This window comes from Dermacentor albipictus, chromosome 8 (assembly GCF_038994185.2).
Source record: "Dermacentor albipictus isolate Rhodes 1998 colony chromosome 8, USDA_Dalb.pri_finalv2, whole genome shotgun sequence".
NCBI classification, from domain to species: Eukaryota; Metazoa; Arthropoda; class Arachnida; order Ixodida; family Ixodidae; genus Dermacentor; species Dermacentor albipictus.
Genome location: NC_091828.1, coordinates 69068323 through 69084297, shown reverse-complemented (window position 1 = coordinate 69084297; position 15975 = coordinate 69068323). Strand labels below are relative to the sequence as shown.

The following is a 15975-nucleotide window of genomic DNA, read 5'->3' as shown; positions in this document are numbered from 1 at the left end:
CAGTATCTGCGCGAAGTGTATTGCGTGACCACTGAGATTGCGTGGCTTCCGAGATTTTACACTGCAGCTGGGTACCTCTGTTGCCTTTCCCTGTGCGGAAGCTGCGCCATCAAGCGGCGCACTTTTGAAGTCCTGGTGTGGCCTTCGAGATGCGAAGTGCGCCGGTGCGAGCGAACACTGAGGATTATCCCCCTCCCTCAGCCAGGCATTGGTGGCTGAGTGTGTTCAAGTGTCGGGCTGTTGTGCACGAAGAACCAATGCTAGGCCGGTTCGGTCCCTCTCAGTAATGGCAAAATTTTCTTACGGATTTTCAGCAGCTGCTGAAAATCTTGAAGGTAATGCTAGCACTACCTTCAAGATGTACATTCTCGTCCACTCTTGAACACGGCTCACCGTTGCCGCGCTCCGCGGGGCGCCAGTGCGTCCGGCGCGGCGGCGCGTCGAAGCGAACCGGCGCAGGCGCACACGGACCCAGGGCAGTTGCTTCGCGTCGTCTGCTACAGCGCTGGAGCGCACCGCTTCTTGCTTTGCTGTAAAGTACACTTCGCTAGACCGAGGTGATTGAGGGGGCATTGCGGGAAGGCGAACTTCACTAACTGTAGCATTTTTCCAGCTGGCTCCGTCTACAGCTTGTGAACAGCCTGCCTAATCAATATACAGAAACAAGCTTCTTACCACATAAGTCAGTTAGCATGTTTTTTATAAGTGATGAGGGTACAAGTAGTCATTTTTTCGCGCTCTTTATTAGGCTGGGGCCCTTTAATATTACTCTCACAGCACTTGGTGCAGTGCATAACGAGAAACCTATTAGGTGCGCTCTTGGTTTGAGTCATCATGTGATGAGCCTAGCGCGCCGTTTCGCGCAAATCTTGATGCTAGAACGAATGTGCTTAAATGACTTAAGAAAACTTAAGAATAATTTCATTTCCACTGGTGCACTTTGGAAACTAGCCATGTCGCGGGTACTGGAAAAAGAAAGAGGACGCATTGTAGATCTGTGCCTACAAAGCTATTCTCAAAGCGTTATATCGGAGATGAAAAAAAGGCCACTGAAAACTGTAAATAGAATCGTCCAGGCTTACAAGAAGGATGACAGAATTGCGGATGCTCCCCGTAAAGCCCGGCAAAGAGTGACCATTGTTGCGGCGGCTGCTGCAAACCCGACCTCCACCGTTCGAGAAATAAGAACAGCTTCAGGCTGAGTGGCGTCCCTGACACGACTATCAAGCGTCGCCTCTACGCCCCAGCCTAATAAAGAGCGCGAAAAAATGACTGTATTTTTACCCTTATCACTTGTATAAAACATGCTAAGTGATTTATGTCGTGAGAAGCTTGTTTCTGTTTATCTATATTGATTGAGCAGGCTGTTCAGAAGCTGTAGACGGAACCAGCTGGAAAATGCCCCAGTTAGTGAAGTGCGCCTTGTCGAAATGCCGCCCCGGGCACTCAGTCACCTGGGTCTAGCGAAGTGTACAGTGATGCGCTGGCGAGCCGGACGCACTGGCGCCCCGCTGAGCGCGGCCACGGTGAGCCGCGCTCACCTTAAGATTAGACGAGACTGTACGCACATTTTTGACTGCGCAATCTTATGGATGGGTGCAAGAAACCAGCTAGATAGTTTAGACAGCCGGAAAGAAAATAGTATAAACGTGCCAAGAATGCTATTCGCAAAAAGTGAAAAATAGTAACGGTCATTTATGCGAACGATATTTATCTAAGTTTTAAATATACTTGTACAACCAAAATATCAGCGCATTCTAGCCATTACAAGGAATGTAATCTTGTAGTAAGTAATTAAAATCCGCCACGACGGGCTCGTGCATTATGTGCGTGTAGAGGGGTTTCATGTGGCAATTACCCCTCCGTGACTATGTGGTGTCTGTGGGAAAATTCGACTAAAATCAAACATGTATCTTTTGCAATCAGAGGTCAAGCTAATATAAAGTAACAAAGAATGGCGATAGTGTTCGATAAAATGAGAAATATTCGCATGGCATAAGGAATGTGGCGGAAAGGTGTAACGTCATTGAAGCTTTTTCTGCTCGTTGTATATATGGCTTCAATTACTCAGTAGTTTTAAAGAAACGAACAACACTCTGGCCAGTCGGCCACTACGCACTTGCGATGTTCGCCTTTCTCACGACTTCATGTAATGCAGTGTGGCCGTCACCTATCTGGTCCCTTTGTCACGTGTGATAGTTCGCATAGAGCAGACTGTTTTCTGCTGCATTACCTGTCACAGAGAGCAGGCATGTGGTAGAAGCAGTGGCGGATGGATGGCACATGGCCGTGCAGTAGCGTGAATAAGAGTACCAGTTAAGATTTCGTCACATGAAAAAGTTGTTTAGGTATAAATAACAAATAAATAAGGACGTGATTGACGTCTACTGCAGTATTACGTTAGCCAAAATAGCGTCGCTTGGGTAAGCCCGCGCTTGATTCTTTTGTCTGGGAGTTTTAGAATTTTCATGCAGTATTTTTTTCTGACGTGAAGTAAGCTGCAAAGATAGTGAATGTCTCTATTTGGCTGTAGTGATCTATTGATGTTATTGATACTTATTTCTTTCTCTCCGTGTTTATTATTACACGCTTCCTGAATCGAACTTTGGTCGCTAGACATTGATTATTGTTTTCCTTTCTGTCGCCCTTTTTTTTCTCTGGCGCTGTATCCATAATTAGGTTGCCATATTACAAATTATGACAACTATTATTACAGACTGTTTTCTCTAATTTAGAGAGCTAACGAAAATATCGCTGGAGGCGTTGATCCGAGCCACTCATTAGCCCCTTCTTTTGTTTATTAAATGAATGCACTATAGTTTCTCTTTTCAGATTGCCCCTTAAATCGCAGTCGAATACTACACGTTGAATTCCGTATTCTGAGCTTATACGTGGTGAAACCACGATTTGATTATGACGCACGCCGTAGTATTAATTCTAACAACCCGGGGTTCTTTAACCTGCCCCCAAAGATCGGGACCTGCGCATTATTGCATTTCGTCCGCATGATAATGCAGTCACCGCGGCGAGGATTTGATCCCGTGACCTCTTGCTCAGGAGTGCAGCACCATGGCGGCTAAGCCACCGCGGCGGGCAATCGGGCATGATGAAAATGTTGATAAGGTATAACGCTTTGTGTTACTTGTTTATTTTTGCGGTGCTAGTACCACTACCATTTCCCACGGATACAGATAACATATAAGCAACAAAGAAATCAACAAAAGGCATTGATAGTAAAATATGTTATTCTGAAAAAAAAATTAATTCATTGTATAGCAAGCAGAAGCTCGTTTGTTTTGGAATGACATCCGACTGATTAATTACGATTGGATTCATTTGTAGGCCACGCGAACAAGACGCTTAATATATCAGGTTTGCTCGGTTACACCACGCGCCTGCTACGCCGCTTCTAGATAATTTAAATATGCGTTAGGCGCCACTGTGTGAACTCATACAGCAATACATACCTCCGAGATTCCACTCCCACTGCGCCGAATAACTTTGTCCGAGGCGCCGTTCAGCGCCAAATATATTCAAATAATGCCCATTTGTGTTGGTTTTTGATACATTTTTATTTTCTCCCAAAGGCATAATGCGTAATGCTGCCTAAAACTCAGCGATAACATTCCGACACCGGTATGCATGGTCCATCGTATCCTCGCCGATACTTTCCCCAAATGCAGAAGCAGAGTGTCGTGAAGTTCACGGGGCAGAAGTCGTAGTTCGTGGTCGCGCATGTGCATGGCGCACAGTGGTCGTGTAGGTCAGGCACGGGTGTCTTGCGTGCTGCAACAGTGATGCGTCACACTGCAAGGACTGCGGTCACAATATTTTGCACAAAGATATATACTAAGGCATTTTCTGCGTCGTACAGACAAAACATTTTCTAACACGGTGAAAACATTCATCGCTCTTTCACGTTGGAATATTTGCAAACTTGCGTGAATAATGCAGGTGTAAGGAATCCTATACTTCTGAATTGAGAATTTTTCGTCCGTGGGCAGACACAAAAGGGTCGCATGAATTCTACTAAGACTGTGTCATGCAGAATGCGTATTTTTTTTTAAATGTTAGATAAGTGTAAAGGACAAAATTACTCAGATTTCAATATAGAGAATTCCATTATATCTTGTTAATGTATTACACTTTGCACTGCCCCGCGTTTGACGTAGTTTTGATAAAGTCGTCTTGTAATTCTTGCACTGATTTTATGTACTCAGTATTTTTGTTTCATTGTGTATTGATCCCCCTGCCAAGGCCTGTTGATGCCCCCCTCCCCCCAAGCAACAAAATCATAAATAAATATAAAAATTGCTCACACCATTGGTATCGTTATTCGATACGAGATATTACCATGCTAAAAAGTTTCCCACTTTCTTGTAGTGTCAGAAGTGCTACTTCATCAAAAAGCAAGCAGAAATATTCTCCTTTCAGGTCAACAAACGTTATTTCTCTGCTTAGGTGTACATTTAGCTTTGAAGACTGGGGCTTCTCCAGAAAATATAACAATGCAAAAGGAAGATTAAAGAAACACACACACTGGCAAATACTGCGGGTACCGCGCAACTGAGCACACCTACTTCGCTACTTTCTGAGTCTGTGTATGTAGCTTTTGATAGGCAAAAATAAATCGCGAAGCCACTGTGGTTGCTCAGTGGCTATGGTGTTAGGCTGCTGAGCACGAGGTCGCGGCATCGATTCCCGGCCACGGCGGCCGCATTTCGATGGGGGTGAAATAACCCGTGCACTTAGATTTAAGGGCACATTAAAGTACCCCAGGTGGTCGAAATTTCCGGAGTCCTCCACTACGGCGTGCCTCATAATCATACAATGGTTTTGGCACTTAAAACTACATAATTTAAACCAAATAAATCGCGACCAAATCCACGTGCAGGCGTGAGCAAAAGGGTAGAACCCAAAGTGTCATCAAAGCAATGGTTTCATCCAGCACATCGCTGTTACGTGAGATTATCCTAATGCATTACATTGGTAGGACGGGTGCAGGTAGCCATTGCAGCTTGATTTTCGCCTTCATGCTTAGGCTAAGAGTAAAAAGAGTTGGCCTCAGAATTTTCCACACACCTGCACATGTATTCTCGGCTCACAGATATCTCTAAAATGGCAGTGAACGCTCAACACCACAGCGCCTCATATTGAACGGCATTATTATATTCATTTCTCTTTGTATTCGGGCTAGTCAGATTTGTGCGCAAATATTAACATGTCACCGGGTCGATGGCCACGATTGTAAGCTTAGAATGCTCGCTCGAAAATTAGCGCCATTGAGAATACGTTTCTTTTTGGTGCATAAGAAAACAGGCAAATCCCAACACAGAGCATATACCGATAATGTTTGCTCGTAGGTATCTGTAAAATAGACAGGCCTCTCAGTCGAATAGTGCACGAAATACAGCGATGCATTGTTCTCAGAATTTTTCCTTGTTGATACAACCCTCAACAACCACCACCACCACATTCAAACAGCTTGTATATTGCCTTTCCCAGTGTGGCATTTATTAGGTGTCACTTGGTATGTGCTTATTCTAGGCATATAATAAAGAATGCATATTTGTCATGATGGTAACTTAGGTGAACGCGTCGTAAGTCTGTGCATACCCTCATTACTATGCTCTCAACAAGCATTATACATTCCCTTTATCATTGTGATTTTGTTACGCGAAGGAAGCGTCAGTAAGACGAGTAACTATTTACAGGGTATATTTACAACAGCGGTTGCAGCGTTGAACAGTTAGATTCACAGCGCGAACCCAGTTCATTCTTCGTCCTCTTTTCGTGAGTGATAGAGTCCATGCGCCTCGTTCAAACAATGAAATACCACACGCGTGTAGCATAATCCTCCGGCGGCAGAAGCGACGTCCCGGAGCATCTAAATGTCATCACTGGGAGGGTGATACTGCTTCAGTCGTGTGACGTGCACGATATCACTGGACTAGGAAGGAGATTTTGCGTCAGGGGCGATCTCGTAGGTGAGGGGAGTATGTGCCTGTGTAACGAGACAGCAGTTTTTCTGACAGGCCGACCTGAAGCGGTGGAGACCATAGAAGCACCAAAGAACCACGCGGGAAGTGCACGTTTCGATGTCGCCTGTCGCACAAATGCCTTTGATTCTGTTGGGACTTCAGAAGGCGGTCACGGGCAATTTCCCTTGCGTGGGCACAGCAAGCAATGACATCAACTGCATATTCACTGGTCGGTGCCACGTGAACAGGGAGGCTTGTGTTTAGGGGCAGTGCTGGTTCTCGGCCGAATAGAAGGGAAAATAGGGAATATCCGGATGTGTCGTGGCGTGAGGAATTATAAGCAAATGTGACAAACGGTAGAGTGAAGTCCGAGTCAGTGTGGTCTGAAGAGACACATTTCGTGAGCATGTCTGTGAGAGTGCGATTGAGACGCTCCGTGAGGTCATTAGTTTGCTGACAGTATGACGTGGACAGCTTGTGCCTCGTGGCACAGGACTGCAGGTTGTCCGCGATAACTTTTGATAAGAATATCCGGCCACGGTCTGTGAGAAGTTGTCGCGGAGCTCCATGTAATAAAATCACGTCGCGTGGAACAAAATCGGCGACATCTGTGGCGCAGCTTGTACGAAGCGCTCGGGTGATGGCGCAGCGCGTTGCATAATCCGTGGCCACAGCTATCCACCAGTTCACAGAGGTAGAAAGAGTAACGAGGCTAAGTAGGTCCAAACGAACCCGAAGTAATGGTTCCGCGGGAATGTCGAGGGGTTGAAGGTACCCAGCAGGGAGCGCCGATGGTGCCTTGCGTCGCTGGCATTTCTCACGCGCAGCTACGTATCTTCGAACGGAGCGAGCGAGCCCTAGCCAAAGAAGCGTTGGCGGATTCAGTCGTAGGTACATTACACACCCCGGTGACCGGCAGTGGGGAGGTCGTGAAGTTCGTCGTGAACAGCCGAGCGAAGGTGTTTAGAGGTCAAAAGGAGTAATGCAGGGTCATTGGGGTGAACGTTGTGGTGGTAGAATACGCCATCTTGAAGTGTGAATGAGCGAAGGGAACTGTCGGTAAGTGACGATTCCAAGGGGTCAATGAAGATACGCAAGGACGGGTCACGGCGCTGCTCGTCGGCGACATGGAGCAGTCAAAAAACAGAGAACACAGGCGTCGGTGTCAGTAGTAGATGTAGAGGTCATGCCTTCGACAGCGTAGCGAGAGAGGCAATCTGCGTCATTGTGTTGGCGTCCCAACTTGTAAGTCACTGTGTAGGGATATCCTTGTAGTCGGAAGGCCCAATGACCAAGCCGGGCAGCAGGATCATTGAGCGACGAAAGCCAACCAATCGCATGATGGTGTGTGATTACTGAGAAGGGCTTGCCATATAAATATGGGCGTAACTTTGAAACAGCCCAAGCGACAGCAAGACGTTCGCGCACGGTAATCGAATAGTTACGCTCTGCAGCTGTCAGGAGTCGGCTAGCATATGCTATAACGCGGTCGTGTCCGTGCTGGCGTTGCGATAAGACGGCGCCGATCCTATAACCAGTGGCACCGGTTCGGGCCTCTGTAGGTGTGGACTAGTCAAGGTGGGCCAAGACCAGTGGATTGGTGAGAATCGTGATAATGCGTGAAAATGCGGCAGCCTGTGGGGAACCCCACGTAAAAGGCACGTCTTTCTTCAGAAGTTCAGTGACGACAGTCGGTTCTTGCAGTGCAATCTTGTTGCATGATTGCTAGGTGTCATTTTTTGTTAGAATTTTCTGTTACTTCAAGAGGAAAGGATCTACGTCTGGTTCACCAATCTGGGTTGCCCTACTTTTATTGCATAACTATTCTCGATTGGCATAGTAATATACATAGGTTTTGCTCTTTTTAGTTCCCTCCCACTCGTTTTCTAATTTGTAGTAAAGGACGGATGAATCATTCTTATATTTAAGTATTCTTCATGTTATATAGAAACGGGTTCTATTTATTTAAATCGACTGAAACACTGGTCGCTACTTTATTTGACTGAAAAGACAAGAGCATCGTTATCTTTGTCGGCAGCAAGAAAGGAACCAGGAGAAATAACAGCAATATTGATGTATTCTAAACACATTTCTTTGCTGCTACAGCCACTAAAGTGCTTTGGCCGGCAAAAAAATATTTTGACGAAATACAGGTCAAAAACAATGCGTTTGCTTCGAGATCCAGCACACCCATCTAGCATGCATATAAGCCTATTCTACTTAACAAAGTTCTCCACCATTCATTTTCTTGTGGCGGTATAAATATGTAATGTATATGGACTGTCATAGGTGTTCATCGTATACATCCTTCTTTTCTAAAAGTTACCTAAAAACTTTAGCTACGAGAAGCGTATGCTATGCTTGAAAAAAAGTGTAGAGCATATAGAGCAAGATGCATGTAGAGCGGCACCTGCTGTGCTCAGCACTTTTCCAAGTTTGGCGATTGATAGGTCAAACACATCATGTAGCCGACAAAAAAACTACTGTGCGGGCATCTTCGATGAAACATTCTTAGCAAATTGGCGTACCAAGGAACACTGCGAGTTTTGTCTTTAAGTATCTAGCAATGAAAATGACACTTGACTTTTAAAAGTACGCTTGGCGTTAATGGGTCAATGTAGGAACTATTGCAGATGGTGGTAGTTTTTGTGCCTCTAGTATACTTTTTGTATCTCTGGACCAGACGCTGCTTCTTTTGGGTATGAGCCATTGCAACGAGCCACTCGAGACTTTCGCTTTGATGAGAACAGATAGTCAGGACCCCTGTGGCTATCCTCCAAAAACGCGTAGTTATGGTGTACTATTTCACGCAAAAATGATGTGGCAAATACTCACAGCCAGTAACATTTTTAGTCAGAAGTGCCGTGGCAAAAATAATAAATGCACTTCTCATGGTTGCCATTAGCATTACGCGCACGTTCCCAATAGCCGCACCAGAATGAAAAACCGAAATACCATTTGCGTTCTAATTTCGCTGTAAAAGGCAACAGCAAATACAGGCATCTCACCCAAGCGACATCTACGAAGCATACTTCTTTGTGCTAGACAGATGACTCCAGTGCTTTCTTTAAAGGGAAGCTGCGCAAATGGTCTTATGTTATAGAGCAATATTCTTTCATCGACCCGCATACAGCTGGAATAGGCTTGAATAGTTGTATTGTTCTAACAAACTTTTCAGCGTACATAATAAATGTGTTGTCTTTTTAACTAGAAATCACTTCTTTATTTTAGTAGAATGACGAGTACCACTTACAAATTTCCCCCAAGAGGCATATCAACGCCATCCTCAGATAATAATAGTTTCATCAATGAGGCTTCTTGAACATACGTTACGGGTGTGTTTGAAAATCAAACAGTTTTAAATCAAAAGTGAACAAGCGTTAAAGAAATCTTCGTGGCAGACCCCACTTGAGTACACCTTGATTTTATTTGTTCAAATATTTGGTCAATGCCTTCAGATAAAATCAAAACGCAAACGTGAATACATGTACGTAACGAATGTTTACTAAATAGGCGTTAAACATTTTTTACTAGGTAACATAGTGCAGTACACTTGAAGAAGACGGCGAGAAATGTCTCATCCACTTCAACACGATCATACTCTCACACCCACTTTGAGAAAATAAGAAAAAAGTGGTCCAAGAAGCAAACTTGCACTTCCGTTTTCTTTGTAAAAACGGCTGTGTCGCCACTGACGTGAAAATTTAGCGGGAAGTCAATGGCTTTTCGCTTGAAAGTTCGGAAACAATCATCTTCATGCACCGAAATTCTTTTAAATGACGTGCTTACTGAAATAAATAGCTTCAATAAATAAATTGGAAGATACACATTAATGGGGTTAGTATACAAGCTGATGCGTGGAACTGAAGGTTATGCGTGAGGAAAAAGAAGCACTGCTGAAGGTAAGAGGCAGACACAGGCAATATTTTTCGCTCAGCGGGATATGCTTATGTGCGTAACTGTCCTATTATTGGCGAGATAAGGTATTTTTGTGGTGGTTTGGCAGATAATATGTTACAGCGAGACGTGACACGCCAGGAACATTGCGCGTGTACTTTGTAAATCGCGCATTGCTGCGGCATTTACAACCGCTAACTGTAATAGCCGCCCTAACCTTCAATAAGTTTCAATATGGCAGATCCCATGAAGCGTAGACTGCCTAATTTGATCTGACTTCGCGCTTGCTACTGACTCTCCGCCCTCACAGTGACAAACACTCATCGAGAAGCAAAGAGTGAGACAGTTATACACGTCGAAACACACGCCGAACACATGAGGGTAGGAATAATGAGAGCATTCGTCCTTACTACATGCTAAAGAGGTAGCACGGAACCGCTGAAAATGAAACGTAGCTCATTGTGAAAACTCCAAAATATTTGTCGAGTGAATCATTCAATGGTGGAGCACACGTCAATAGGATGATGGTGTGAACGTGCATTGACCCTGCGGAAGTAGTCGTTCACGGCGAACGCGACAATGCGAGACGACTCAAAGCCCTTGCCAGAGCAGGTTCCAAGTGCGATGATGCACGACAAACAGTTGGACACCACAAACTGTGTTTGGGAAATTTGCAAGGCGATGTCTCTTCAAACGTCACCGCTGTGCATTTCTGTTTTCTGAATTTCTGAATCATCTATGTCCACATCTCTTTTCGCACTGATCTCGTGGAGACTAGAAGAAAGAGATAAACGACAGAAGCCGCCCTTCTGGAATACCAACGTGTGTTTCATTTGTGTGTTTCATTTTACCTTGTTCGTGCAGAGTGACGAGCATTTGTTTTGACCAAGCAAGTAAAAGGACTGCAAGCCTCCGTATTCGCTGAAGATGTCACCCATCTCCTAACACTGGACGGAATCGCGGCCACCGCGGCCGCATTTCGTTGGGCGCGAAATGCAAAAACACCCGTGTACTTAGATTTAGGTGCACGTCAAAGAACCCCAGGTGGTCGAAATTTCCGGAGTCCTCCACTACGACGTGTCCCATAATCAGAAGGTGGTTTTGGCACGTGAAGCCCCATAGTTTAATTTTAATCATACAGTGGTTCTTGCAAGCCATTATCATGTAAATTTTTATACTTCCCAACACTCAAGAACGTTGCAAGTTTAGTTTTGTACAGGCGGGTGAGGTGGTACGGTCTGGGTGCAGTGATGTCGGCGCCGGAATGTCATGCGGGGATTTATAGAAGGCACACGCATCCTGGTGTTGGCACCGTGGTGACCGGCGCTCTTGCCGTTTGGTTGCCAGCCTGATTGTTCGTCGCGTGAGCGAGGGCTAACGATTCCGCAATGTGGTGACAACAGAAGGTGTACGCGACCTCCACAGGCGCGTCATCAACTGATGACGCGCCTGTGGTCGTATAACCAGTTCTGGTGACCTGCAGAAGAAAGTGGGTGGATGAAGTGACATACGGGTTGTCTGCCTGCGTGGTCGGCATCCCTTATACCGACTGAGCCATTTCAGTGAGACAAGGTGTGGTATCTTGAGCCATTGCCTTTGTGAGAATAGCCTCGCTTGTTGTGTGCGCTGCGTCTGATGTTGGCCATTCAGTCCAGCGGCTGCCTGCGCTCTCTGTGAAGCTAGGCGATGCTGTTCAGGATGGACGGCGCTAGGACACCAAGCCGTGCTGATCCGGGATTTCCACGCTCTCATATGGTGGTGCACCAACGGCACAGCCGGAGTCGCAAAATTGGACGGCGTACGCTGCGTTGCTTGAGAAACGAGTACCTCAACAAAATAAGCTAGCCGTGAGCGGATGCGTCGGGTGTCCGGCGCGCTGAAATACCTCAGGTCGTAGTAAAGGAGTAGCACTCCGGATCTACAGCTGTGGCGTAGAAGTAGAGCATCCGCGTGGTTCGAATCCCGATGCCGCGCCAATTTCCAACGGATTAAAAAAATCCGCGTGTTGATAAAATTGCATAAACAGGCCTGGAGTGCGGCCTGATCCTGGTGACCAGAACCGGTAACGCAGTCCCTCACCAGGGCAGGATTGGCCACCCTGGTGCAGTACTTCGCCACAACCTCCTATATGAATACAACATGACTGGGGTAGCTGGAGAAGTATGGTAGAGGCCTTTGCCCTGCAGTGGGCGTAACCAGGCTGATGATGATGCTGCTCGGAGAAAGAAAGGGCAGGTGCACGGTCACGTAAAGTTACAGAGCCTAACAGTTGAGTTGAATGGTCAAAAGGGATGTCGAAGCTCGACCCAGACAAAAACCAGCGGACGTGTTCATGATGGTAACGGGGAAACGGTGGGTTGAACGGTGAAGTCGACTCGCCTGTCATCACGGCATTGTCAGGAAAAAGGCGAATCAGATGCGCAGATTGTGGGCGGCTGATTGGTTAGAGAGGTTGATCTTTATTATATAGCGGCTATTAAGAGCGGTTGACTGCCAGCCGACAGTATACCGCCGCTGTTGTAGCCGTTCGGGCGCGCTAAGTTGCTAGCTTGTCCTTATCTCGTGGCACTTACCTACAACGTTGGATCAGCCAGTGCGCCGGTGGTTAGAAGTTGAAAGGGGGTGAAAGCCTAAATGAAAAACTGCGTAGGGGTTGGCATACAATTTTTTGGTAATGAGGAAATGGACTTGCGGGGCAGAGAATACTCACTTGTAGCTTTTGCTTCATATTGCTGCATCTACTTATTTGCAGCGTACACCTGCATCACCTTTGTGTTTAATGACACAAAGGTCAAGGCTAGCCTGGCCACCATGCTTGCCGAGGTTAAGTAGTGTAAATATTTAGTCTCTTTCCATAATAGCATACGACATATATTTTAAGAAATTCATCTATTATATCGTGCAATAAAACAGTTAATTCATTGCCGGTGTATATGTTTTGTTTTTTGCACTGCATGTTTCAGCACTCCAATTCTTTCTGTTTATGCAACATGTATAAGAGTGCAGCTGGTTCAGGAGCATTATTAAGCTACTAACGTTAATGCATAAGTGCAGATGAAAAGCAATAGGCGCACATGCATAAATACAGTTAAAACTTTTGCTACCACATGTAAACAAAAGTGTAAACTATCTTGCAGATAGCAGATAGCTATTGACTTATGGCCTTATACACTCTTTGTAGACTTGTCTATAAAATCTCTGTGTGTATAGATTAATGAAAATTCATGTTTGTTGTCAAATGTCTGCAGAATGCCATAGAAAGGAGTGTATATGATTATATAGCCCTGTTTTTGTAGACTGAAGTCTATAGAGTGTCTATAGACAAATGTGTTTAGGTAATCTGTACACATTTGCTTATAGACATTTTATAGACTTCAGTCTTCAATAGTAGAACTGTGTAGCCCTATACACTTTTGTCTATGGATATTCGAGGGACTTTTGTCTACAAACGTGAATTTTCATTAATCTATAGACGATCTGTAGACTCAGACATCTTATAGACTAGTCTATAATAAGTATATGGCCATAGGTCTATAGAGTGTCTATAGACTTGTCTATAGGAATAGTCTATATGTAGTCTATAGGCATTTTATAGGGATCAGTCTACAAAAGTAGAACTATAATCCTATACACTTGTCTATAGACATTCTGCAGACAATTGCCTACAACCATAAATTTTCATTATTCTGTAGACAGTCTACAGACTCATACTTTTCATAGACTAGTCTATAAAAAGTGTATAGCCATAAGTCTATAGACTCAGACTTTTTATAGTCTATCAAAAGTGTATGGTCATAGGTCGATACACTAGTCTAATGTCTATAGACAGTCTATAGACTTCATAGACAAATGTCTATAGAAAATTTGTCTATAAAAATTTTTGTAAGAGTCGACGCCCTCTAGCTCTGTCTGCTGCACGTCATTATGAGCACAGTTTCGAGCATGTGAGCGGTATCATTGGCGGAAGATTCTACGCCAGTGAAGGAAGGTGTTCGCTGAGGCCATGCGGTATATTGGCCCGGGTCCGTCCCAGGCCCGTCAACAAAATTTCATGAAAGCTCGGCATCGGCGGACACCCAATGGTCTTGGACAGCCTCGGTCTAATTTCACGAATAACGGATACGGCTCGTTAGCAAAACAAGGCAGCGACCCGGGAAGTGAACCAGAATTCCACCTACGTGGGCCCGGTGGGTGTTCATCAATTACTCGTGTGCTTAGCTGCGAGCTATGGCGCCACTTATTCTGCAAGCTGATCGTGGAGTATGGTCGCGGAGGTTAGAACGGGACTATGATTTGAAACAGACGCTTCTTATTTGAGCACCTAGTTAACCTTGGGCGTAAATAAATGCACGTTCCTTTCCCGTTGTATAACGCTGACATCAATATACTGTGGAATAAAGCTCGCCTACGAAAAGCAAATGCAATCACCACTCGTGTCCCGATCGCAACTCATGGGCTACATGAAATCAAGACGAGCGCTCTTGTTTGCTCTAGATACAACAGTTATCGACCTGATTAATTTATTTTTTCTAAACTCAAGCGGTTTACATCGTGATTTCTTTTTTAAAGCTAAGCCGCTTTCTTGAACTGGTAAAACAGCGAGATTCTAATCCGATTTAAATGCAGTTGACGAGCGCAGAATTTGCGTACTTTCTCCACTAAAAGGTTGGTCTCATTGATGCTTGCGCACCTCTATGAGCTTTAGCTATGAGCAACGTCTTTCCGTATCACCCCCGCACGGGGGAGACTTAAGAGAGGGCGAGTGTAAGGAAGAAGAACAGGAAAGATTGAGAGGGAAGAGGAAGAAGTGACGAAAAGACAAGGATGGCTACCTTGTTACGCTGACGTATCTCAATTTTATACATAATGGTACTGTATGCCATGTTTCTGCGCCCCATCTTTACTGTGAGCACGATTTTGGCGGAGTTGTACAATGCCGGTGTAATAACGCATGCAGTCAAAGACGACAGCGCGATCTTGGTAACAAACATGAAGACACACTTCACTTACGCTCATAATTTGCAAGGCCGCAGCCGGCAACAGCAATAAGCGACTATGACATAGTACACACGACGCCAAAGCATGCTTGCATTTATCGGACAATAATAAGTGTTCGCTGAGCATTGGAATCGCGTTTTTTTTTTAGCCTCAGTGAAATCGTTCTCAATAAAGTCTAAAACAGTCGTCGCGATATGAAGAGTCCTTGAAAAGTTGCTGACGCCGTTGCAAAAAAATGTACCAAAGTCCTAATTCACGTAGTATGGAGGCCCATGGTGATTTCTCGCGCCTCGTACTTCACTTGACACACCTGAAGAGAAACAATGCAGCAGTGAGTGCAAAATGTTGCTCTATAAAATAATATATAAAATATAAATAAACTGTTTTTCTACAAGAACATTACTATGCAAATTTGGTATAATTAATAAGTCTAGGACGCGCGCATCTTTGGCAAAAACGCAATAAAAGGGGAATCGCCACGCCATAAGGCATAACAATGTGCGCATTTACATCGAATTGAAAGAATGGAAGGCCTGTTCATTACAGATTCTTCTCCTCCTCCTGTTATGTTGATGTTCATTACTTCACCCTGTCATATAAATTGTTCATTTATAAATCATTTAAATACACAGAGAAATTTCGTATAGAAAACACTTTACCTACAAGCTCGAAATATACCACCTGTGCCAGAAATGCAATGAAATGCTGTGACCCCAAAACAGATAGGTTGGTGGGGGTCACAGTACGGGAGGGAAATGGTGCAAGGTGCGAGGGTATTGCCGGTTTGTGGGCCAACAAAATTTGCAGTATATTCAAACAACAATAAAAACACTGTGCTGACAGCACCTACCTCTGGCGTGTTCTATGATACGCCTTGATACGCCCTGATAGGTGGTGTTCAACAGATTATTGCATATGCCAGCCGAACGTTGTCTGCTGCTGGAAAAAAACTACTTGGCAACTTAAAAGGAATATCTGGCAGTCGTATGGGCTATCCAGAAGTTCTGGCCATACTTGTACGGATGCCCCTTCCGCGTCGTCAGCGACCACCACTCTGCCTGTAAATTTTATTGCTTTGGGAATACGTCAATACAAGCGT

General features: G+C 44.9%; 1 protein-coding gene and 1 long non-coding RNA gene across 2 annotated transcripts in view; both read right to left on the bottom strand.

Annotated features, from left to right (window-relative positions):
• Positions 1-3547: 3547 nt before the first annotated feature.
• LOC135914500 (uncharacterized) lies at positions 3548-9048 on the bottom strand. Its single transcript, XR_010568322.1, has 2 exons — positions 8817-9048; positions 3548-3786 (listed from the first exon to the last, which is right to left on the bottom strand). It is a non-coding gene; the product is annotated as an uncharacterized lncRNA (long non-coding RNA).
• Positions 9049-14958: 5910 nt separating this feature from the next.
• Positions 14959-15975, bottom strand: part of LOC135914501 (uncharacterized) — a 45490-nt gene continuing 44473 nt past the window's right edge. The window contains exon 9 of the mRNA XM_070522860.1: positions 14959-15186. Coding sequence (XP_070378961.1) covers positions 15174-15186 — 13 coding nt within the window. The 3' untranslated portion in view covers positions 14959-15173. The remainder of the gene's footprint in view (positions 15187-15975) is intronic.